This window comes from Pholis gunnellus, assembly GCF_910591455.1.
Source record: "Pholis gunnellus genome assembly, chromosome: 7".
Classification (NCBI taxonomy): Eukaryota; Metazoa; Chordata; class Actinopteri; order Perciformes; family Pholidae; genus Pholis; species Pholis gunnellus.
Genome location: NC_136533.1, coordinates 4,910,052 through 4,935,184, shown reverse-complemented (window position 1 = coordinate 4,935,184; position 25,133 = coordinate 4,910,052). Strand labels below are relative to the sequence as shown.

General features: G+C 42.0%; 2 protein-coding genes across 2 annotated transcripts; one reads left to right on the top strand and one right to left on the bottom strand.

The window, feature by feature from the left end:
* The first annotated feature begins 6,773 nt into the window (after window positions 1–6,773).
* LOC306698207 (proteasome subunit alpha type-4) lies at window positions 6,774–10,664 on the top strand. Its single transcript, XM_079162421.1, has 9 exons — window positions 6,774–6,827; window positions 7,260–7,290; window positions 7,855–7,897; window positions 8,055–8,217; window positions 8,316–8,393; window positions 8,506–8,594; window positions 8,791–8,921; window positions 9,847–9,970; window positions 10,407–10,664. Exons 2-9 carry the CDS (start codon window positions 7,288–7,290, stop codon window positions 10,559–10,561), a joined length of 786 nt encoding a protein of 261 aa, XP_079018547.1. The 5' UTR covers window positions 6,774–6,827; window positions 7,260–7,287; the 3' UTR covers window positions 10,562–10,664.
* A 3,301-nt stretch (window positions 10,665–13,965) lies between these two features.
* On the bottom strand, window positions 13,966–23,720 carry oaz2a (ornithine decarboxylase antizyme 2a). The gene is given in 6 exon segments (XM_079162306.1): window positions 13,966–15,267; window positions 15,860–15,945; window positions 16,470–16,642; window positions 18,020–18,100; window positions 18,102–18,168; window positions 23,523–23,720. Coding segments are annotated over 6 exon segments (654 nt in total). The 5' UTR covers window positions 23,633–23,720; the 3' UTR covers window positions 13,966–15,130.
* Window positions 23,721–25,133: the final 1,413 nt, after the last annotated feature.

The window sequence follows — 25,133 nt, the reverse complement described above, 5'->3', positions numbered from 1 at the left end:
TCTCTCTCTCTCTCTCTCTCTCTCTCTCTCTCTCTCTCTCTGTCTCTTTTTCTTTTCGTCCACAATCGCCTGCCTGTCGTATCGCGCGTGCACTCGCGCTGCGCGTCCACGTCATGGCCGTAGGGGTGGGAGCTATATCTCAGTTGTAATGGGCGGGTGGGATTTGGCTCCATAAGGACCCTCCTCTGTGTGAAATAACTGTGATTGTTTTCAAGTGAAATGTCAATTAAATTAGGATTTTTCTTTTTTTTTTTCCATTTATGTTAGTTTTCTTCAACAGAGTGATCATGTAGGATTCGATAACAGGCATTGTCACTCAGCACATGACTGACATGACATATGGGGGTGTGGCCAAAACCGAGGACACCCCCTCCCCAATGCACACACACACACACACACACACACACACACACACACACACACACACACACACACACACACACACACACACAGATGCATGTGGGGGATGAACCAGACTGTGAAAACCCTTTAATATTCCTTTTATTTCAAAGGATTTACATTATGTATCTGTGAGGTATACTTGTGAAAACATCTCTAAAATGTGTTATTCTGCTACTTGTCTATACATTTTCCCTCTAGAATTAATTGCATCAATAGAAATACTACATGCGCATTACTACTTGTTTTTATGAGGATATTAACAGGATTCTAATCAAAATTGGGGCTCAAAAAGCTCCAAAGACGTAAACATGTTTCAATATTTACCCTAAAGTTCACTGTTTTTATCTATTTATTCATTTATTCACTTTGCTTTATCGTGTTTTAAACACTACTCTGTGTGAACCATGCGATGTTTCATTTTGTGAGATAACAACTGATTTTCTCTTAAGATAAGTTATGCACAAAGACTTGGTTGTTCACATGTTTGAGCTAGATATTTGGACAAAACCTTGGAAGTGAAGACAAAAGAATTAGCATTTTGTAATTCTGTGTGGGAAGAGTAATGTGTTTGACATGTCACATATAAAAACTAGGATGTGAATGCTTTAATGCTAATAAAAGCCTCTAATGCTACCAATGCTGGTGGAAACCTGTCACCAAGAGACGTAGCTATTTGCGAACATAATCTTAATCCTAAATTTTAATCCGACAGCGGGGCTGTTGTTTTAGCCACAACAGCAGCACGGCTCTATGGGATGGGAATGTCGGTCAGTGGGTCGGTTGGCCACCACTTTGATCAAACGGAAGTATCCCAACAACTATTGGGTGGATTAACGCCTTTTAATGTTTGTGATCCCCTGACTTTTCCTTTTAGCTCCTCCATGAAGTTGACGTTTTTGGTATTGATGGAATTTTGCGCCAGTATTCATGTGCCTGATGGATGGATTCTAATGACTTTTATGACCCTCTAACCTTAATTTTTTTAGTACCACCAGCAGGTCAAAGTTGTTTTAGTTATCCATTGCAATAGCTTAACAACTGCTTCATGGATTGGCATGGAATGGGTCCTACAAGATTTAAAATTCACTAATAGCCAAATTCAGAGTTATTTTCCTTCCGCTGTTCATGTGGATGAGGCTGGACCGAGGGTGTTTGCTCGGAAGGCCCCTTGATGCAGAAAATTGCCAGAAGATCCGGATAATTTTATACTCGGCGGTCAAACTTTTTTGTGCCACTGAGTCACTTTAGCAAGAATGAACTGGGTCCCGCCTCTGACGCCGTATCCAGTTCTCTTTATAAATCCATACATGGTAAACATTACACCTGCTAACGGATCTGTCAGTTGAAAGGTCAGCGTCGTTTCAGTTTTTGTTATCACCGTGGGGGTGTTGAGTGAAATTCAACTCTTTTTCAGGTGCTTAGAAATAACACAGATAGAGAATCTTTGGTGAATCTAATTAGAGAAGATTTAGCAGCAGATCTCGGGTAAACTGCTCCGGGGCTGCTTACTCTTGACAGACAATACCTCTGCTGGCAGGGGATTGACACTCTTTACCCTCAAGTGTGTGTGAGGGAAGAAACAGATCGCACACACTCCTGTGGCGAGTTTGAAAACATCCCGCCTCTTTTTTCACGGGATCGGTTTCCAGCCTGGTGACATATTTACCAGCCAGACATTTTGAAAAGGAAATCCTCCCTTTGGCCCTCAAAGTTGGAATCCAACTCCGCGTCAGGGGCCCTCGGCGTGCATATTCAAGCCAACGTCAGAGTCCAAAATGACAGGAGCTTCTCATAAAATAACAGAGACAGTAGCTGAGGGCAGAGGGTGGGCTGGCGGAGACAATAGACTAGAAAGGTTGAAATGTTGGGGAGCAGAGCCAGGAGGCCGACAGGACTCTTCTGTCAACCAGAAAACTGAGACGGGATGAAGAAAAGAATGACAACAAAGGGGCCTCTTGGTATTTTAGCAAGTGTGACATTTGGACATTTATTTTACTGTAAAAGAATCCATCTGAAAAAGTTTCTGGATTTGTGTGTAAATGAATCTCATGTAGATTAAAGATACTGCCAAAATCAAGGAAAGGTCTGACATTTGGTAAATACGAGAGTTAGATAAGAAGATTGGTATCACTCTTGTACGGTTAATATGAAGCTACAGCTAGCAGCTGGTTAGCTTAAGTAAGCATAAAGACTGGAAACATTGGGAAACAATTCAAGGGTTACAACGTCTGCCTACCAGTACCTCTAAAGCTAACTATAATTAATACATTATATCTCATTAAAAGTGTAAAAACCACAATGTGTCGCTTTTAAACATGTTGTCAGGGATCATGCTAAGCTAAGCTAACTGGCTGCTGGCATGACGGTGGAATCTATTTTCTTTAATGCCATTTTGTATCAGTACTCTTTCTGTAAATTTGGGATTTTAGAAACCTTTATATTCTACACATAAACATTTCACATGGTGTGTATATTTTGGCAGATTTCAATATTTTTAGAGTCAGTATATCTAAAATATACTCCTTTAAGGCCAACAATACAAATTAATATGGGATTCAGTATTTCGCAACCAACGTTATAATTAGGTTGGGCAATACAGCGGTGACTCTTTATTTAAAGGTGTGTATAGTCATTTCCAAGAAATAGCAATATAGAAATAGAGACATTCTGAGATATTTGAGTTAAGAGTTTAGTTGAGTGTGTAGGCAGCTGTTCTGCAGATGATATAACTAATTAGCTAACTTAATCCAAATAATACAAACCTTTAAGAGACTTTTCTTTTGGTGTTGAGTGTGGGATGTTAGGGGGACTTCACCTCCTGGGATTAGACCCCAAAACTGCTTTCATGCTGCCTTTGTGCCCAATGAACACGACATAAATAACTCAGGAAATGGCAATAATATTCTTCGAAATTGATTCTCACGCTCCACCTGAGATGACACACTGTTGTTCTGATACCTGTCTCATGACACTATTTCAAAATTCACTGGTAGTTTCGTTTTGTGTCACGGTTTCCCAATTATGTCTCATGATGAAGCTGGGCAGACATTGTGACTCAATAAAACACAAAGAATAACCACTTTGAATAAAAGTAGATCCACTCGGCTGTGTGATGTGGCAAATAAGACACATAGAGATCGGATTATTTCCCAGATTCAAAACACCAAGCGGATGATCGTCCATCTTGCATTTTTGGTTTAATCTGAACCTGAATCTTGATAGAAATTGTCTTTATAAAGGACCACAAGAAATTGACTAGAATAGGAAGCCAATTTTATAAAGAAATGGCGTCCGCGAACGAAATACCGTTAGCTAGCTAACTTTTAAAGTGGCTAAAATGCTTCAGCTCCTGTCACATGAGTTCATATAATGATGCTTCAATGATGCTTCAATAATATGCAATTCATGAATGATTAACATGACGTGCACTGGCTGGTGTAGTTTTATGGTGAGAGTTAACTTCAGCTAGCTAGCTAGAAGGGCAGTTAGCGTCCATGTATGAAGAGATTTGGATACAGCGTTGGAGTCGGGGCCCATTTTACAACTGTTAGGACCAAATGATTCAAACACAAACTATTCTAGTGTTCACATTTGGAAACATTTGCATTTTTAAGTTGCTTTTTACTACATTTTGTCTCTAAATGTAGCAAAGAATTCGTTGCATTCGTTGCTACTCCAGCAACGAATACAATGCAGCAATTTATAATGTTATTAGTGGCATCTGTGTTTATTTCTGCAATGAAAAAGATCTATTTAACTTTTCCCCCATTTGATAAACACTGTATCATGCAATAACAATGTAACAAAATACAAATACTTGTTGTTTTGTGGAACCTATTGACCTTCTACTGAGAGCAGATGGAAGGAATTGAAGCTGATTTTTTGGTTCACGTATTGTTGGCAGCTTTACACACGAGAAAGTGAAATGTTACAGAGAGCTTGACAGTATGACTGAGTGTGTGTTTAAATGTTTGGTTTATCTGTGTCTCTATGCCTCCTCAGAGGGATTGGTGGCTGGCCACCACAGCCTTCTATAGTTCACCTGGCTGCTGAGCACCTTTTGCCACCTTGATACGTTTTATAGGGGCCCATAAAAATCCCCTTAAAGCTGGCCTCCACCACTGGCAGCTAAATAACACTTAAAACAACTTAAGCCACTTTAGAGATACCAAAAACTGTGAAGGCCAGGAGAGACTGGATAGTCCACATCCATCACTCAGCCTGTATGTCAAAACAATGTGGGAGATTGAGTCATAGAAAAGATGTTTCGAGTTCAGCTCAAATGTAGAAATGACAGTCTGTCGTGAGAACAATGTGAGAGCTGTGTCAGGGGCCTTTGGACGATAAATATGGCGAAGGAGTTATAAACTCTGCATCTTCAGGCAGATCCAGGAGGATCTGTGAGCCAGCTCCACAACGAGGTCAACAGAACAAATCGAAAAACGCAGCACACTCCTCATCGCTGAATAAACACTGCAGTGTTATGGGTTGTTTATTGAGGTGCTGCAGCTGCAACTTTACTGCGCCAATCCTCGGAGAGAACAATGTGAGGATGTGATTATTTTTGATAATCTCAAGGTAAGCTGCCAGGTCGTGGCAACACTCCGATGTATAACTGAGGGGAAAAGCTCAAACAAGAAACAAAGAGGTTTGTTCTGTAAGGCTATTCATTAGTAGACTAATGTATCAATCATTGGCTACTTCTTATCATGCGACTCCTCTAAAATATAAAGTATAGACAATAGATCTATGTTGTATTTGTACTGGATCCTCACCCTCAGGTGGAGTTTGCCATGTGTCGGGAAATTAAAGATGTTAAAATATCTATTTTGAGGAAAGGGTGTATTCATAACTGAGGATTTGAAAAAACAAAACTCAGCAGACTACTTGGCTGACAGAAGAGATGACTGTTTATGTGTCATCAATTAGAATCATGATTCATGTGGAATGAAAATTAGCTGAGTAACCTTCCAAAAATAGAGACTGAGCGCACTGTCTGACTGAAAAGGGACCACAGTGCACACACACCACCACCTGACCAGAGAGGTCACAGGTCAGAGGGCCTCCTACAGACAAACGCTTTGAGGAATTTTAAATCCCTGTAGGTGTACTTCAAAAGGAGATGGGCCTCATCTTTACCACACATTCAAGCCGAGGGGGCCTCCTAGTGGTGAAAATTATTAATTACACAAATTAAAAGCTGGTTCAATATGCATATCTGACTATTGTGTTAAGACACACTAGTTTATCGTGATTCCTACATTTAGAAAGTCTTGGATTTGTGATTTTTACACTTTTAGTTTCATTTGTGAAAGCAACTTCAATCTGAGCGGCCACAGAATGGAGAAATCTTCTTTTTCTCCTATATTTCGTAATATGAAAACACTGAAGGAAGGAAGTGACTCAACAAAGTGCAATGTAAGAGCTAAGAATCAGAACTTACCTTTATTGGAACCACAATGACTCGAGTTATGAGTTGTGCTGACATCCCATTTAGTTTAGCAAGAATGTATTGACTTGAAGGAAAATAGTAAACATGTCAAAAAAACCTGTCCTATTACAACATTTGTAGTAAAAATGTATTTTTAAGTATGTACAGTGAAAATATAGAATTACATCTTTCACAAACGGAAAACGACATCAAGTCTCACCAGTGTTTTGCTGTAAAATTGAAATAGTAGAAGATATGAGTATGTGACTGGAAATGTCTACAAAAAAGTGTGGAATGAAAACATTAGTGAGGTTAAAGTTACGTAGGATTTTACATTTATTTCTCTAACATTATTGGGTATACAGAAGGTTTAAGGTTATGACAAGGTTTCTTTTTCACTTCAAACATGCAAATGCTTTATGATCGACAGGGAACTTAAAGGTACGGATTCGTTTTTGAGAGGATAATTCATTGCTACATATTTTCATCGTATAATGTCGACATTGCTTGTTGGTGAATGAAAAAGTTTCAAAGTAGTTTGGATGGAGAGAAGTCACAAAATAATAGAAAAGCGTACCGGTAATATCTTTAAAATATGTACCTCTTTCATTTCCTTCCGTCTTTAATAGAGACATGTTCCCATGCTGATGTTTGTTTATCAAGATAATAATACTTTTTAACAACGGTTTTTCACTGTATATAAAAACTATTACAGCTTGTATCAATAAAAAGCCGATAAAAACTGTAAAGACGTGTTTAAAATTGTGCATGAAATATTTATTTTTCATTATATACATATATATATATACATTTTTGTCTGATTATCTCACCTTCTGCAGTTGCACTACTATTTATTTTTATTTTTAAAATGTGTGACATGTGCCATTTGTTCAATAAATAAATAAATAAATTAAAGTGTCGCGCCTACACGTCGTCGACACGACGCCTTTCTGTGATGTCATCAAAACGCGCCTCACAGAAAGCCCTTTAAGCGGTAAGCATTTTTTATTTTTTACAAATTAATATCATAACACTGTCGTAAATAACATCGTGTTCTTTCTCGATCAGTGTGAAAAGCATTTATAAAAAGTCTCCGTTGTTAGCATAGCCTGTATCGCTAGCTAACGTTAAATGCTAAAGCATAAAGCTGTTGCTAACATTTTGTTGATTCATCCCCCGTTCGTATCAACAGTCTAGCGAAGAATGAGCCTTTTCTTTAACGCTATAGTTGTTAGCGTACACTTTAACAACTTGAAATAATATGAGAACTTAATACCAGTTAGCTAGCTGGTAGTGGTTTAACAATACAGACGTTAACGACTCTTAGTTTGGTCTCTTTCACTTTCACGACCGTAGATAACCAAGCTAACTGGTCTCCACTGCCTCATAAAGACACTCAAGTCAACTTTGTGTTTGTTTTCCACAGAAGAAGAGTTCAACAGCAATCTGCAAACATGGTGAGTTATCTCTACTTTGTATGATGTAGTGTATTTATATTAATGATGTGCTGCTTGGCTTCTTCCTTTCTCTAATGTTCAGCTCTTGGACATGAGGAGTAGTTCAGGCTGAACCTGCTGATGTTCACAGTGGTCTGCCTTCAGGGGCTCCCCGTGGTCTTATTATGGGGCCTGTGTTCTGAGAATGATCAACAACATTTCAGTTATTTGTCTATTAGATAGCCGGGAGTTCTACATGCTGATGCTACAGTAAACAAGCTGTGTAGGTTCCCTTCATGTACGGAAGGTTGAAAACAAAGTGCCAGGAAGGTGTTGGGCCATCATGAGCCTCTCTTCTGCTTCGTCAACAAGCAGATTTAGTGATATTCTCTGTGATATGCTCAGCATCCACTTGCATCCAATTTCATAGCTACAAGAAAAAGAACGAAAACAATCTTCGGATGATTTAAAGAGTAGCCACATGTTACCATTGAACGTGTAAGATATTTATAAGAGAAAGCTTCCTATTTGTCCCAACAAAATACTCTTTAATATGTGTGGTCTGTGTTTCCTGTTTCCTGTCAGTCCCGTCGATATGATTCAAGAACAACCATCTTCTCACCGGAGGGTAAGAGCTCTTCAACAATAAAGCAACTGATGAGGCTGCAAGTTAGACTTTCTCACATTTTAAACCAGGAGAAAGCATCTTGTTTTGTTTTAGTTTCTGGCCTCTTGGTGCTCTGTTGTTGCGTCCTGGTCTTGACAGCGCTGTGTGTCCTCTGCAGGGCGTCTGTATCAGGTCGAGTATGCCATGGAAGCCATCGGCCACGCCGGCTCCTGCCTGGGAATTTTAGCCAATGACGGAGTGCTGCTGGCCGCTGAGAGGAGGAACATTCACAAGCTGCTGGATGAAGTGTTTTTCTCAGAGAAAATCTACAAGCTGAACGAGTGAGTTAAGCCTTGATGTTGTTTTTAAATAGTAGCTAGGCAGTGTGCAAAGGTTTGTCTTTGCAATGGTCCTACATCTTCCCATCTCCTTCTTGCAGAGACATGGCGTGCAGTGTGGCGGGCATCACATCCGACGCCAACGTACTGACCAATGAGCTGAGGCTCATCGCACAGAGGTGAGCTCCAGTCAGGCACACGGCCGTCTTCATTTCTGCTGCACCCGAATGCTTCTGGTGGGACAGAATATAAATATGGACGTAATTGTGATGATCTGTGTCGCTGTTGCAGGTACCTGCTGCAGTACCAGGAGCCAATCCCCTGCGAGCAGCTGGTCACGGCGTTGTGCGACATCAAACAGGCCTACACGCAGTTCGGAGGTACAAAGCAGCGCTACACAGTTCTGTCACAGCAGGAGACGAGTGTTTCATCTGAAAATACAAAGTTATGAAACTACCGAACATCATGTTTTAAAAGAATTTGGTTTAAAGAAAATAAATCTTAAGTTAGGAACACCAGACCCTCGACATGAGTCAGCGTTATGAAGCCACCGTGTGTTGTCGTCTGTCCTCACAGGAAAGCGTCCCTTTGGCGTGTCGCTGCTCTACATGGGCTGGGACAAACACTACGGCTTCCAGCTCTACCAGAGCGACCCCAGCGGAAACTACGGCGGCTGGAAGGCCACGTGCATCGGAAACAACAGTGCTGTAAGTCTCACCGGCGTCAACGCTCTCGACCGGGAATTGCTCGAGTTGGAAAGGAAACTAGTGTGTGTGTGGAATCTGAATATTTGGATGAAAACTGTGTGTACAGACCAAAACAAGGAAATTATAAAACATATTCCACCTCATGACACTAGAGGGCGCTGCTGCACTGAGGTTTTAAACACAATGGCCATGAACGGGGCTGGACCCTCAACAATGAACACGCTGTGGCCTACTTAGTGACGACTCTTGGGGCAGCTGATTGTGCAAGTCTTGATTTGATGGTGGCTTTGCTAATCTCAGCGGCTCTTCACAGGGCTGCACACAAAGCATTGTGGGTAACAGAGCCTCTTCAGAGCATCGGTACCCTGAGTGTACGCACGTTTAGTCTCACGTGAGGATTCATAAATCCTCCTACAAAGAGTTGCTCCCAGTGAAGACAAGATCCTGGTAAATATATTATTTACAAAGCATCTTAGCCCTTAAGAAAGCTTGTGAACTAAAGGTTTCCTAAACAGAGGAGCAATGGTGGAAAGACGAGGAGATAGAAGAAATATTCCCCCAAAGCTGAATTCTCCTAATGAGCCACTACAGATTTCATCATGCAGGGATAACGTTAGCGGTTTGTCTCATTATGCTCACATCGCCAACGCTGTGAGGCCAGACATTAATGTGGTCACTGTGTTCTCAAACATGTTGTTGGCCACTTTGAAAGTATGGTGTTATTTCATTCAAAAGGAGATTTGTCATTTGACAGCCGGCAATAGTCTGAGAGAGAGAGAGAGAATGAGGTTTAAATGGAATCTTCACATATGGAAACAGATGGAGACAACAATGCGTAAATGCTTCCTACATAATTTCTGCAGCACTAACGAGACGGACGGTGTGTTTAAGAGTGATTTTCTTTGTCTCCTTTGCTCGCTCTCAGGCAGCCGTCTCCATGCTGAAGCAGGACTTCAAGGAGGGAGACATGACGCTCTCCACAGCCCTCGCTCTCGCCGTTAAAGTTCTGAATAAAACCATGGACGTCAGCAAGCTGTCTGCAGAGAAAGGTGCGGATCAATGTACATCATGAACGTTCTACTTACTTGAGATTAAAGAAACTTCGTAGACTGCAGATTCCCTCAGCTCTGCAGAGCTTTTAGTGTCTTTCAACATATCGTCTGTCTGCGCGGTCCTCAGCCTCACTGTTAATAGCAGACAGACAGTTAATGAACATAGTGGAGCATTTAGCAGCTAAACAGCCAGATAAGAGACCAGGAAAGTAAATATTGCACTTGCATTCATCACTCAGTCTCTTTCAATTGGTTGTGCACAAAACATGACTATATTTGCATACAAGATAACATTTGTTTGGGGGACTTTCTACAAACTAAAAGCATGAATATAGAGTAATCCTCTCAGAACTCAACATTAAGTAGAAATATAGATGAACCACAGGTGTCCCTACTAATACGTTACCGTCTGTCTGTGTGTTTGTTGTTTCAGTGGAGATCGCCACTCTGACCCGCGAGAACGGAAAGACCTGCATCAAAGTGCTGAAGCAGAAGGAAGTCGAGGCGCTGATCAAGAAGCACGAAGCCGAGGAGGCCAAAGTGGAGAAAGAGAAGAAGGAGAAGGAGCAGAAAGAGAAGGACAAGTAGTCCGTTAGTCCAGTTTGTGTGTGAGATCCAATGTGAATCTTCAGGTATGTTTGCCTTTGTGTTGTTTCTTAAAATAAATCCAGATGATGAATTATTCACTTGATTTTTTTTTCATTGTTCTTATTGGTTTCAAATGAACTCTTTTACATAATGTTGGCGTTAACAAGTTCAAAATGGCGTAGTATAAGTTCTAGGTCATAAAGTCATATTTCATGTTGAACTCCCGAATCCAGAATGATAACTAGATCAAATATGTTCTCAGTCCTCCACTAAAGAGGCCGTTCACTGAGGGGCGATGGTTCAAATCTGCAGGAACTATTAATCAACTTTAACCCGTTGTGACGCTGTGCTGTGTCCTGGTTGGATGAAGATGCCTTCACATCATCGATAGGCTGTAAAAAGTATTTAGATATTTACATTTATCGAAACGGTCAGTGTTGGCCTGCAAGGTTCAGATTTGAAACATGGAGTGTTTCAACCCATGAAACGACGATTATAATATCCCATCATATGTCCTATCGTTTAGTTTACAGCTAAAACAAAATGTGTTTAGAGCTAAATGTGCGTCTGTTTGAGGACCGAGCAGCTGGTCTTAATGTATTCTGCATGAATTGTGTAATGCATACTTTTAATCCGTTATGAAACAGAGACCACGATTACGCAACGATACATATGTTCTATGTTTAAGTGGAGCTGCAGGACGTTCCAGTCCTCGGTGTAAAAACAGGAAGTTTCTTTTCTTAATGTTTTCTTGGTTTAGCCGAGTGGTTAGTAAGATGTCGATGTGATTATTATCTGGCAGCATCATTAACTTAAAGCGGATGTGGACATTTTTCTTCTTCTTCTTTTACATGTTTTACAAAAGCAACCGTACGCTCAATTCCTTTTTAATATTTAGTTGAGATTGGTGAATTTAAGTCAAATTAAAATAAGACTTCACAATAACAAAATGTGGGGGGAAAAAGTGCAGTGTTCTTAATATGCTGATGTTCATGTAAAACATTTAAAAAGCTTCTTGTTCTCTTCGGGTTCAAGAATCTAAAAAAGAAATGTGAACATCTATATCTGCTGATGTGCATCAGGACACTATTAGATAACAAACACAGAAAAGTAGGTTTACATTCAAGCACATCGGATGTGACGCGATCTTCAGTGGAGTCCCTTTAGAGCGGATTAGATATCCACCGGCTGGTTTTAAACTCCGCTAACCGGATGCTGGAAACCGAGATGGAAGAACAAGTGCCTGTGTACGTGATGTGGTAACGGCTTATCAGCCTCAATCTGAGGTGACTTTATGTAAAGTCATGGTAAGATTAAGGCCAGCAGGGGACTATCTGCCTCTTGTTGTTTAGTCCAGGGGATTAGTGACACAGCTGACTTCAGATTTCCAATGTGACGGTGAGGGAAGGCCCCAAACAGCTGGATCGTCTTTGGACAGAAACATGAATTCATTTAACAGAAGGGCCCAGAGACACATTTTATAGGTGGGAACTGTTTGTAGCATTCCGAGTGCTCATACTAGCACACTGACTGAGGGAATTTCCTAGACGGTCTTGATGCAGAGAGACTAATTTGTGGACTGACTTTTTTTCAAGCCTCAAGTTTGACATTTTGACCGTCGCCATCTTGTTTCTTTTGCAACCAGAAGAGTGACGGGAGGTTGGAGTACAACCAAAATTTGGCATTTTTAGGCAACCAAATCATTACATTTACCTTTCATGAACTGAGAACACATTGTGAAAGGGTTAAAGTTGTAAGATAAAAGACTGACAACGCGGTGGTGGAGACCTGTCAATCACCACGTAGCCCCGCCCTAAAGCATACCCTGCTTTATGGTCTGTTTGACTCTAAATGGACCATAATTTACTAAATGATCATGCTGTATTGAAGAAGACTTGAAACTAGAGATTGAGACCATAAACCCATGTTTACAATGTTTACTGAGGTAATAAATTAAGAGAGAAGTAGTCATTTTCTGATAGACTTCTATACAACCAGGAGTCGCCCCCTGGTGGCCATTAGAGAGAATGCAAGTTTAACTTTTCAGACCCGGAGGTTGCCGCCTGGTTTTGAGGTGATGTCGGCTTTTGTTGGTAATGACAATTGATAACTGACGCAATCAATGCAGAGAGAAATAATGAAGGATTTAAAATGTAAAAAATCTGCTTTGAGAATGTTTTATTTGGGAAGAAATGCATTCTACTCGTTTGTTACACACATTTCTATTTGGTCTAAAACCGTGAATGTAAAGTGAATGTTTAGCTTGTTTAAGTGATTTCTGTGATGTGTTTTGTGAAAGGTTTTCTATTTTGTCGACGTGTGTCGTCCAGGGCCGTTTAGCACCTCGGGGCCACCTCAGGATAAAGAACACGGACTGAACGTTCTCCGTCAGGCGGAGACAACGAAGGTTGCTGCTGCATTAGACACACAGATATAGCACAGCTGAGTTCATCCTGCCCTGCACACTGAAAATAGATCTCTAGATCAACCGACCTGGGAGGTTGTTGCCGTGTTTGGCGGGAAGCCAGCGGTTACGTACCGTGAGCTGAGCTGGTTGGGGGATTAGCGCCTGAGTCAGCGATCGGCTGGATCAGAGCTTCACACAACTACCGTTCAAGAAAAGCACTTTCATTACCTCACATCGGCCTCAGCGTCGCTGCTCTACTTCAACGTTTTCCGATCTCACGTCAGTCTTAATTTGTCTGCCATGGGGTTTTGCTTGTTATAGCATTTTCTGAAGCACAGCACTTCTTCTTCAGTTCAATTCAACTCAAAAATCTGCCTCAGAGGGCTTCAGTCTGTACACAGAAGACATCTTATTGCAAGATGTCTTGAAAAACTAGTTGAACGAACATACGTAAGAACGAAGCCTCAACCCTGATCTGACAAAAACAAACAGACACCAATTAAGATAACAAGTTTTATTGTCCCACCCTCCCAAGACAAAAAGTATACAAGTGTGGATTGTCATTGAATGGTTGCTAACTATTACACCGACAACACAAAATAAATCCCTAAACTATCACAGTAAACATTTGAGAAATATACATACATAAAAATATACCTCTGAGAAAAATCCTCTATTGACATTTCCTAACAGCTCATCGTCAGGGGGCTCAATCAGTAGCAATGAAGACTCGTGTGAACACATGCAGAAGAAGAAAAGCCCCCCCCCCCCCAACATGGAGCAGACCGCCATCATGTTCCTCTGACTATGGCCCATGGGGAATGTTGCTTATAATATTGCTTTACACACCATACTGGCATGGTTTCAAACCGACAGCACATTACAGACAGAATGGATTCTTTGGCGTTTTGTTAACTAAAATAAACCTGCACAGGATTCCTTTTATTTGCATATATGTAAATGACCTGAAGCCCCCCCCCCCCCCCCCCCCCACACACACACACACACACACACACACAGCATGGGTCTGACTCTGCATGTGATTAAATATATGAGTGAAAAATGTACACACTCCTCAAATAAGACTCAAGAGTAAAAAATATGAACATTGCACTCTCCTCCTTTAGGCACAAAAAGCCTCGTTACAGTCGAGCTTTCACCTGGTGAATGAATCTACGAAGCTCCACGAGCCTCCGTTTGTGCCGACGTCCATCTTTCATCCCATCGGTTTAGACTTTCATACAAAACAACGTCTCGACTTCTGTCATTTCCCACTTTCACTACCCGGATAAGACATTTAGCTTTCATCCAGATCATCAGAAGAAAAACCTAAAAGTTTTAACAACGGATGCGGAGCACAAACTGGGGCTAAAGCGTCACTAGATTCAAACCTTGTATGTACATTTTAATGCAATCTGACACCAGCAATTATTCAGCTTATGATTTTTGAAAGAACAAAAAAAAATTAAAAGAAAAGAAACTGAGCGTTTGTTTCTGTGTGTGACGGGCAAAGTGACTCACACCGTGAGCTTCACAGGGGGATTATTCCACAGAAGAGGAGGAGGAGGAGGAGGAGGAGAAGGAGGAGGAGGAGGAGGAGTTGTTTACCTCTGAGAACATTCAGGCTGCGGTTTTGCTTTGACACGTCTAGACAGACTAACAGAGTGTTTTGGGCAGATGAGAGCTAAGAAGTGATTGACATGATTGACGTGTGCTGGAATGATGCCTCAGGAAGAAGTGACAAGAAATGCTGACGTGTGATTTAATGTTAAATGTGACGGATCAGGCTTTCACCAATCTATATTATGAGGAAAAAAAACACACATTTTACTGACCATAACTCCCTCAACCAAACGCAGCTCACACACAAGGACAAACCAAAAGTCTCTTTTCTTATAAAAAGGTCGAAGCCGTCAGGAGAGAGATGCTGAATTTTAATGTAAAACGCCGCCTTCTCCTGAATGTCAAACAGTTGTTTGTCTGGTTGACGGCAGCACAAACAAATAATGTGGCCAGGAGAGGAACCGCTAAGAGGAAAGCCCAAATCCCAAGATGCCACGTGATGGCTTAGCTGAAGCTACGCCACTCCCTGTTTATCCAATCTGCAGATATCCTCTTGCATCACATGGAAATCCTACGGGAGGGAGAGCGAGGTGTGGAAGTCACTCCTCGTCCGAGCTGCTGCTGCTGTTGTCCAGAGAGTAAACCATGAAGGCCAGATCGGGCCGGGCCGGGACCATGGGGTGTCCCGGCTTCACCATCTCAAAGCCCATGTAGTGGAACGTCTTGACGATGGACACTGGAGGGCGGAGACAAAGAGAGAGTGTGAGAGGTTCAACTGGAGTCACCTCGACCCTGATGTTAATTAGTGACGGTCACTTGATTCATTAAAATGATGGTTTTAAGGGAATTTGCTCTACAAAAGTACAAAAGCGACTAAAACATGTCCTGCTGTATTACAGTATTCCTCTCGTTAGCCTAGCTTAGCATAAAGACTGGAAGCAGCTAGCCTGGCTTCCTCCAAAGTCAGACAGTTAAGTTACAGCTGAAGTTGAATGCGACGCGTTGTGGTTTTTGGGAGGATTAACTTTATGGAACCATTTGTTTGGCGAACGTCGAGGTGCAGGAGGCTTCCTGTTCTAAAAATAGAACTGTGTCTGTACCGACGTCTTTACCAAAACCTGTGCCAACCTGCGGAGGCCTAGCAGGGCTCCATAACTGGTTCATCCAGTCACGCACACACGGGGAAAAAAACAAAATCCGTATTATTGACTGCATACCCAGTTTAAGGTATTCCCATTTTCTAAAAAACATTATAAAAGAAGCAAACCCTGCCTCTACAAATAAAAACTAAAATAAACCAGCGTTTCAAGAATAAGACGAGCTCTTACATCGATCCTCTCTGTTTTTATGGAACCACAGGAACACGTAGTTAACTTTGATCTTCTCTTCCGCAAACTCCAGCAGAGCAGTTAGCCTGAGGATGAAGACACAGAGACAGAGACAGAGAGTCAGTGAGTCAGCTGGGGAGGCGATGACGCAAAGTATGTTTTTGTTTTTCCCACTCTACATAATAATGCAGTGGCGGCTGCTCTGTGCCGGCACGCTTACTCTGCTCTGGCATCGATTACAGCAGACACAAAGCCAGGCAATTAAAACAGAAACGTGATCACATCCATTTGAGACACACACACACACACACACACACAAAAACATCATTATAACCTCTTGTGTATAATTTACACCCATATGGTGAGCAGACTACCTCCACGCTTCACTTCTAATATCTTGCACTGAATTAGATCATTTAGCAGCATTAAGAAACAACATAACATTAAGAAATCATTTAAAAACGGTCCCCCGTCGAGCCTTTATTGTAAATAAATTACATTTTGTTTGCCGTTGACAATAAATGCAGTCCTTTTAGGTTTCTTTCATGTCAGGAGAAACACAGCAGAGTCCTTCGTGAGTCCTTAATGAGACGTTTGAGCACATTCCTACCCTTCTTTGCTGCCCTCCGCCAGCGGCCCAGCAGGGGTCTCCAGGAAGAGGCGGTCTCCTGACAGAGCCGTGTCCCAGGAGGCCGAGCGGCGCTCATTCAGCTGGTAGTGGAAGCGAAGAAAAGAGGAGTTCCCACTCGCTGGAGCGGCCTGCGTCACCGTTAACTTCTCATCCTGAGGACAGAAACATTCGGTTCATCAGTTCAATGCTCCGTCATCATTAATGCAGAGATTGGAGAGAGCTTCGAGGGGCCAGCTACATTGTTGACGAGTTGCTGTTAAAGTGTTGCTCAACAGCACTGGGAAACGTGGACGACGCTGAAAAAGACCAGCTCTTTTGTGTGTTTCGTGTGTCACGCACGTCTGCAGCGACAGTTTGTAGTTTCACGTCACCGACTTGTAGAAAAAGACCAAATCTATCATTTGATCACAGAAATATGATCTATAGTCACATACGTACTGAAACGGTTTGAGTTATGAATGAATGTTCTGCGTTTTCTCTCTTCCTCAACTGATCACAACTCAAAATACAAACATGTTTTACTCTCTACATCATCAGAAAACATCATAATATCGTCCCAGCTGGCAGGATTGTACCTGTTGTTACCCACTGCACCGCTGCAAGACAGCTTTCTGCTTTTGAGAACAGCTCTGAAGCGAGCTGGTAACAGAGGAAGTGGTTTTGGAGTCTTGTGCCGACGTGTGGTCAAACCACTTCTGTCTTTATCAGCTCACTCAGCTATTGGATCAGACTTATGATTATGTAATGTGTAATAGTTGGTTAGTTGTTTGGTAGTATCTAGATTGCTGCAAAATGTTTGAGCCGTCCTGTAAATACTGAAAGAGACGCGTCACTAAACTCATACTGTGTTACATAACCTCCACGCACAAGTACACAAGAGTACACAAAGTGGATGTATAGAAGAGTCTGTGACCAAATCTGATAAAAGCGGTGAAGTTAGAATTTTTGCTCGCTGAGGACAGATGAGGATGTTGATATGACAGCTGTGACTGATCCGTCTGATCCTAAAATCTCTAATCCCCGGGGACAGTCAGTCACATGTCTGGGGTACAATTTGACACACAAACACACACACACACACACACACACAAATGTTTGTGTGTAGAGGTTTACGCAATACATTCCTCTGATATCTGTATTGTTTTACTCTCTGATGTTCTCCCTTCGTTAATACTCATTTCTCTATAATATAAAATTTGTGAAAACTACGCAAATGAACTAATTAAACCCACTGCAGGTGCTTATGATGAGCAGGAGACAGATACAAGGATTTTTAAGCTTCAAAAAGTAATTTACAAGTAATTAGCTGGGTGATGAGTGGCTCTCTGAGGGATGAAGCACTTAACATAATTATTACTGGAAGTGCTGACAGCAAATACAAAGATACATCTCTCCTAATAATGAGTTCTGCCGGTGTCGTTTCACAGTTAATGTGACAATTATGGGCCCGATTTATGCTTCTAAACCAAAACATCACTGCAGCTCATTCCCACTATTCTACAGGGGGGGGGGGGGGGGGGGGGGGTCACCTGGTGTAGTAGCACTCCGAGAGAGTGATCCCTGACCGTCCCTCGCCCACTCGGGATCTTCAGTTGTGGGTGAGGGGCATCAGGAACACCACAGAGGCCCCGGAGACTGAGGGATGGAGCCGGGCAACCGGGGCCCCGACAACCAGGAACTGCAAAAGGACAAAGATCAGCTGGTTAGATTTTAATCTCCTGTACTTACTCTACACAATGACTGACTCACGTGAGTCACTCACACCGCCCACCCTAACTTCATTAATTCACCTCCCTGTTATTAGCAAACATAAAGCACCGGCGGCAACACGCCCCAACTCTGCCGTCAGGATTTAACTCGAGGATTACACGCTTTGCTTGTTTGTTGGATCTCTTTAGTGATTTGCAGGTCTGAATTTCAAAGATGCGCATCGAATGCCGCCATAGAAAAGTTCCGATGTCGAGGATCCTCCGTTCAGAGGATTTACAGGAAAATCCCACAAGGTTTTGGAAACGGGGGAAACATGTTCGAGTCAGTGTTTATTGTTTTGAGGAATGCAAAATGAATATCCCCACGAGAAATGATAATGTACTGAACTAATCTAAATCTGTAGGATCTGTCCTACCCAGGAAGCCTTCTTGACTGAAACCTTTCTGGAACTAAGTGTCCTTAAACATGAGACTCAGTGGTCACGTTAGTCAGGACTGGTTGGTTATATATATAGATTTTGGAATATTTCTTCAATCCTGTGACCCTAATTCAAACAAATTTGAGTCCCAATACATAAACAAAGGACAACGCCAACGAACATGTGATGTGGGTTTTCAGCCCAGTGACGCTACCGGCTGATTGTTTGTGACGAGCCTACGACAGACCAAATGAAAGCCTAATGATTAATAACAGAGCGCTCAAAGAGCTGCTGACGGGTTGTGCGTGGGGTGGAAGGCATGCATCGTAAACAAGCACATGACCTGTAAACACCTCTGCAAATAGCACGAGAGGCTTTTCGGGAACACACATCGCTGGCGTTTTGAGTTACAGTCGCGCATCTCAAACCAGACGCGATGGCAGCCGGCCGACGCTGCCAGACGGGCACGAGGGCCGGGCGACTCACATTTTGTCCTTTTTAAGACGAGCAAAAACTTCCCCCACCCTGCCTCAGATGTGTCCCCCCCGACGGATTCTCGCACGACACACAATCTTCTATCTCAAACTGCAGCAGAGAGAGCGATCTATGACCGAGTCGTGCCACAGTCAAACAACAGATACGTGCATCTCGGTGTTTTTTTGTGAAAGGGAGGAGCTGTGCAGCCAGTTTCCCTGCAGACCAGACAGGTAACCCGAACAACCTGATGTGCACAGTATAAGCCAAGAGAGCGAGCAATGGTAAACAAAGCACCCGCTCCCTGTCCCATCACCTCATGGTTCGTATCTACGATAGATAACAACATATGAAGAGCAGAAATAACTCAAAACACAATCCTGCTACCAGCAAAAATCTCCTCTTAGCACGGTATAGACAGCCAAGGGTTTCTCTTTATTCATGCATTTACAAAAGTGATGAAGACTGTGTCGAAGACAACAGGTAGGACGCAGATGGAGGAAGAGATTAGCACGCCTGCCAAGGCCCGCTTCTCTGTTTCCATCTTCCCTTCCAGAAGCAGACAGTAGAGCCCGTCCTTGATGGGAATGCCAGCTTGTTTTGAAAGGCAACACTTTCGTCTTCTGACATTTCGGCCACACTCAGGCCCCCCTCAGGCCCCCCCCCCTACAGAATTTAGGTTACGTCTTTAAAGAGTCTTTTAAGGTCAGGGGTTGACTTGCCGGGTGAAACAGACTCCGTGTAGGCCGATCACACTCACAAGCCTGGACTGCTTTAATGTGCTTGTGAGGATTTAATCATCAGTGTGTTACAGTGAGACTCAATGATGCAAAGTGCGTCACGGTGGGATCCTGCTGCCAGGAGGGGCGAGGTCATGCATGCGTCTGCAAGAGGAACTGCTGTGACATTATTTTAAAGGGTGAATGCTTCCACTGCTGGTTTGCTCTTCCTGGGCAGTGTTGTTTTGAGAACTGATTCAGGTAAACGGTTTGAGGGGATGCACGGCCCGAGTTGGCCGGCCGCTGACGCAGATTTTAGCCGAAAGCCAAGAAACACACAATTCAATCAAAACAGGAAGCGCTGTGGCAGCTTCTCCGAGAAGACTGAAACCGACTTCTAACACTGTAATTACCAGCTTAGTAATGGAAAAAAGACTCAACTTCAAAACCAAAATTGTCAACATATACAAGCTTGTTCGCTTAGGTCAGGGACACAAACAACACGTTGCTGCGTGGAGGAAAGTAAACAGGGTCCTCGGTCCTCCTCCTGGACGTTTGGCAGAGCGGCGCGTTGTTAAAGATGTCGAGACGGAGACAGGAAAAGGCGCTCATGCCTCGAGTAATGACGGATGTATTGCTGGCAAAACACGTTTCACTGACCCCTGGACTCAAACTGTGTCTGAGCGCGGCCGCTCAGACACACAGAACACAACAAACACAACCGGCCTGCTCTGAATAACCCGACCAGTACACAGCAGAGGACTCAAATCAGCCAAGTGTGAGCATGTGCCACTGAGAGCAGAATAGTCATTATTACAAAAAACAAAGTGAAAATAGAAGTCACGACAATTACAAAGCCACCAAACAGGAAGCACTATTATGGTGCACATCCCCTACAACACAATTCCAACACCTACATTGGTGTAATTCAGCAGAGTGTTTGTTCAGTACAGGAACAATTTTGGGAAGCCCTGTGGCAACGGTATGACACCAAACTGAAGAATGAGCACAACGACGCCATAATTCACCATGTTATTAACGCAGCGTTTGAGCCTGCACGTCTACCGCCTGTTGACAAAACAAGCTCATCGACCTATTCGTCCAGCAGCGAGGAGGGTGTGTCTGCGGTGGCGTTCTGCATCAAGTTAAATGTCGGGCATACTGCACTTCAGAGGGTGAAACCAGAAGCTGCCAACGAAGCCTGATTAAACTAAAACACCCGGAGAGAAACAGAAAACCATGTTTTTATTGTCCGAGTTCATTGTAGAGTAACAAACAGAAAAACAAATACTTTATTTCACATTCTAAAAAAGGTGAAGATGAGAATGACACTACTGTGTGACAGACACTTTCACTTCACTGCTTTCCCACTTTGCCAACTTCTGACTATATAATAAATTGATTAGAGATGAAACAATCAGTCAATTAGATGATCGGCAGAAAATAAATCAGCACTTCTTTATCCATATTTTAGTCATCAAATTATTGTTTGAAGTATTTTTTTTAAAAATGCCCAAAATGTGGGCTAACTGGTTTCAGCTTCTCACTACTGGATATCTGTGGTCGGGCTGTTATTTTCTTGGTTAATCATTTAGTCAATAAAACTTCAGGAAATAGTGAACAATGAGTCCACGGTGATGTCTTCGAATGTCTTGTTTTGTCTCACCAACAAAACCCCCAAATATTAAGTTACGATGTTATTTTTGGGAAATCCTGTCATTTCTAAAGTTCATCGATCGATTAATCGTTTTAGCTCCAATTGTTTGGTTTTTGATCGTTGGACGGACAAAATAAAACATCGTCAACATGGGCTTTGGGAACCTGTTCACTTATTACTATCTGACATTTTTATGTGAAGAATAAACTGTAAATTAAATGTGGAGAGCCTCCTCACGTGTTTTTTTGTGACACGTCCAATATCTTCATTTCAAACCCGTCTGCAACTCGTTACTCAATTGTGCCTGCGTGCCTCAGGTCCGCACCACAGCCTCGCCTGACTTCAACAATAATAGCCGAGGTTGACGTCTCCAGATGTCAGCTGACACCGGTTGGCACAGTTAATGTTTTGGTTTCGTTTACGGAAAAATTCGACAGCGCTCTGATCCAGAATCTTCCAGCAACCACTGAAAAAAACAAGTGTGCCAGTCAAGTAGAGGAGCGCTTAGTTCCACTCAGGTAGGTCAGGTTAGATCATCCAGCTGTTGCTCACTGAATGCACCGCCTGACGCTTGATAAAGTGAATCAGTAGACTGAGGTTATGCAACCAGGCTGATGTAGGCCAGTCGATGCCTTCAGCTGACATGGCCGTAACAGTCTGAGTGCTCATATAGTCACCGCTCTGGCTCACAGCATCAATGGGCCTCTCCCACTCTGCGCGTCAGACGATAGAACCCACAGGAGGACAAAAACAAGTCCCTATAGGACCGTCAATAGCAGGAACATCCAGTCCACAACAGCATACGGTCACCATGCTGCAGCATACGGTCACCATGCTGCAGCATGACGGCACATGCGCCACGTAAAGAAGGTCAAACATCATTTCAGCACGACTCGTTACGAGTGTTTCTCCCGTAGGCCTTGAATCAAGCTCGTTATTGTTGAAACAAGTAGTCGATTTATCGATGAGTTCATCAACATTAATCCAGTCACTTGAGTGGAAGCATCTGCAACTTTCTCTCTTTAGCTTCTTTGTAAATGTAGAATAATATTTGGGACATTTCACAGTTAAACCGATTAATCACATATTCGATTACAGCAAATCAACAGATTGATAAAAGAGTGAAAATAAGTATTAGTTGCAACCCTACGTCTTACAGTCTTTGCACGAACAAGAAACAGGTTCCCAGGAGAAACAACGATACTTTAAAAGTTGCATAAATGCGTTTGAATGGGGATTTAAAATGTAAAAAACATAAGAGGCTGGTGTGGTTTGGAGAACATCTGGCCTTGCAACGCCCCACATCTACCACTGAAATAAGTAATAATTGATTTCACTTCAACTTTACATTATATTATACATTCAAGGATCCTTTCTATTTGTTGTACACTCTTGCATCTAATGCATCTCTCTAGATATTTAACCTTAAATAATCTGCAGGATTAAAAAACAGTTATCATCTAGATGTCAGTCTGCAAACGTGTGTTTACTCTCTGCAGTGATGGAATACAACGAAGTACATTGTACTTAAATACAAATTCAAGGTACTTTAATTATGCTACAACTACATCTCAGAGGCAGATATTGTTTGACTTTTTATTCCACTAAAGTTTGAGTTATTAGTTACTTTCCAAATGTTTTAGTAAGGTAGTAGTACATTATTATAATAATAATTATAGAATAATTAAAATGAGCCCCATCTTTACCACCTACAACACGAATACATCAATAATATAATGATTTAGAGATGGGCATTCTGCATAATGAGTACTTCTACTTTTGAAACTTTAATACTCGTTTTTACTTTAAGTCAGAGGTTTAATTCAGGAGGACTCTTACTATAAAGAGTATTCTTAGACTGCAGTAAAGTAACAGACCTGAATACTTCCTCCACCGCTGCTTATCTGTCACTGTTTTCCTGCCATTTTGCCAGTTAGCTAAAAGTAAAGTCGAACTATTTAACAAGCTCAACTCCATAACAACCTGCTACCAGTGGAAACAGACCACCAGGCTGCACTCATTAAGCTTCTAGAAGAACATTAGCATTCTCCTACCTTTCCTCTGTGTTCAGCATGATAGCTTCGAGGAAACACGGGTCTTTAGCTCCTTTTTCACAACTAAAACAATTACTATTCGATAAGAACTCGACAGACAAGTTCACCATCCGTAAATTAAGACTAAACCTTGTCGCGGTAAAAGTATCTGGTGCGTTTGTGGGAGAGGAGGAAAAGCGAGTCTTCGACACTCCGCCGTGCAGCAGCGAGTCTGCGGTCCGCAGCAGCAGGAAGAGAGACTTTATAGTCGCAGCAAGGCATCATGGGTAACCCGGACTGGTTTTACGAGCCTTCACGAGAAGGTAAACAAACAGCCGTCCAACGGTTAAAACCTTCTCATATACAGTCTGTAGTTCAAACACAAAATAAAAACAATAATCACATATATGATGAGTATTTTTAATGTTATTAAGTGTACTGGAACTTTATCACACATAATGGTAGTTTTAATTGCATTATCGTAGTATTCTAACGTTACTTGTTAGACGTGATGGGAAGTACATTTACTCAAGTAGGCTACTGTAGCCTATTTAAATTAAGTTTAAGATACTTACGTTTTTAGTAAGCATACGGTTTGTTTTAAGATAGATAAGATAGAAACAATGCACAGTATGGCTCACTTCTTAGCGTGTGTGTGCGTGTGTGTGTGAAATTTGGCGTTTGTCTATTCTGCACTTGCACTTGTATCATTATGTTATTTTTACGTAAAGCACATTGTGTTGCATTTCATTTTTGTGCAAAATGTGCTCTACAAAGTCAAACAGTTGACTTTAATATGTACAGATGTTTTGTCTTGAATACATTCCTTGATGTTACTGTTGAAATATTTAGGATGCATTTTTTCTTGCAGTGATATTGTAGTAACCTTGATTAATGGATAATAATAGATTAGTATTTCTATCTACGTCTACAGTTTTTGTCTCGAAATCAGAGCTCTGCAGGATTACCTGCATCTATTTGCGCTGTAAATGTAGTGCAAGAAACATCTCAAATAGATGCATAAGGCTCTCAGTAGCTGATCGAGAGAAGAAATGTCATGGGGTCATAGGTAATCAAATTCTCAAACCAAGTAACTGTTGTTGGTGTTTTTCTATTGTGATGACTCAACATGTCTGGTGAATATCTGAGAAAAGGGGAAGCTGAATCAGACTGAGGAGGAGAAACTAGATTTGCAAGATGAATGTGGAAAGAAAAAATAAACACTAAATATAATATGAAAGTATTGTTGAGTCTGAAGCAATGATCGTGGCAACAGATTGTCCCTTATTTCCTTCATATGTGGGATAAAAAAGATTTATAATCCCAGTCTCAGCAGATTTGGGGGTTGTTGTTTGACTCTGACCCCTCTGAAGAAAAGCCTGACAACGTGAACTAAAGAGAGAGATAAAACAAGCTTAAGTTGCTTCCTTGAAGTGACCACAGTGTCCTTTTCTTCCTCTAAAGCTGTCCGTCTGTCCTTCGCAGTGTTATCTTCTCTGAACATGGACCCAGTTATGTAAGGAGGAACGGAAAGCAGCCCCTGTGCCAAACAGATTAGCAGATTAGTAACAAGATAGCAGCCCAGCTACTCGATCCTGGCACATCACAGCATTCATGTTGGCGGTCCATCTT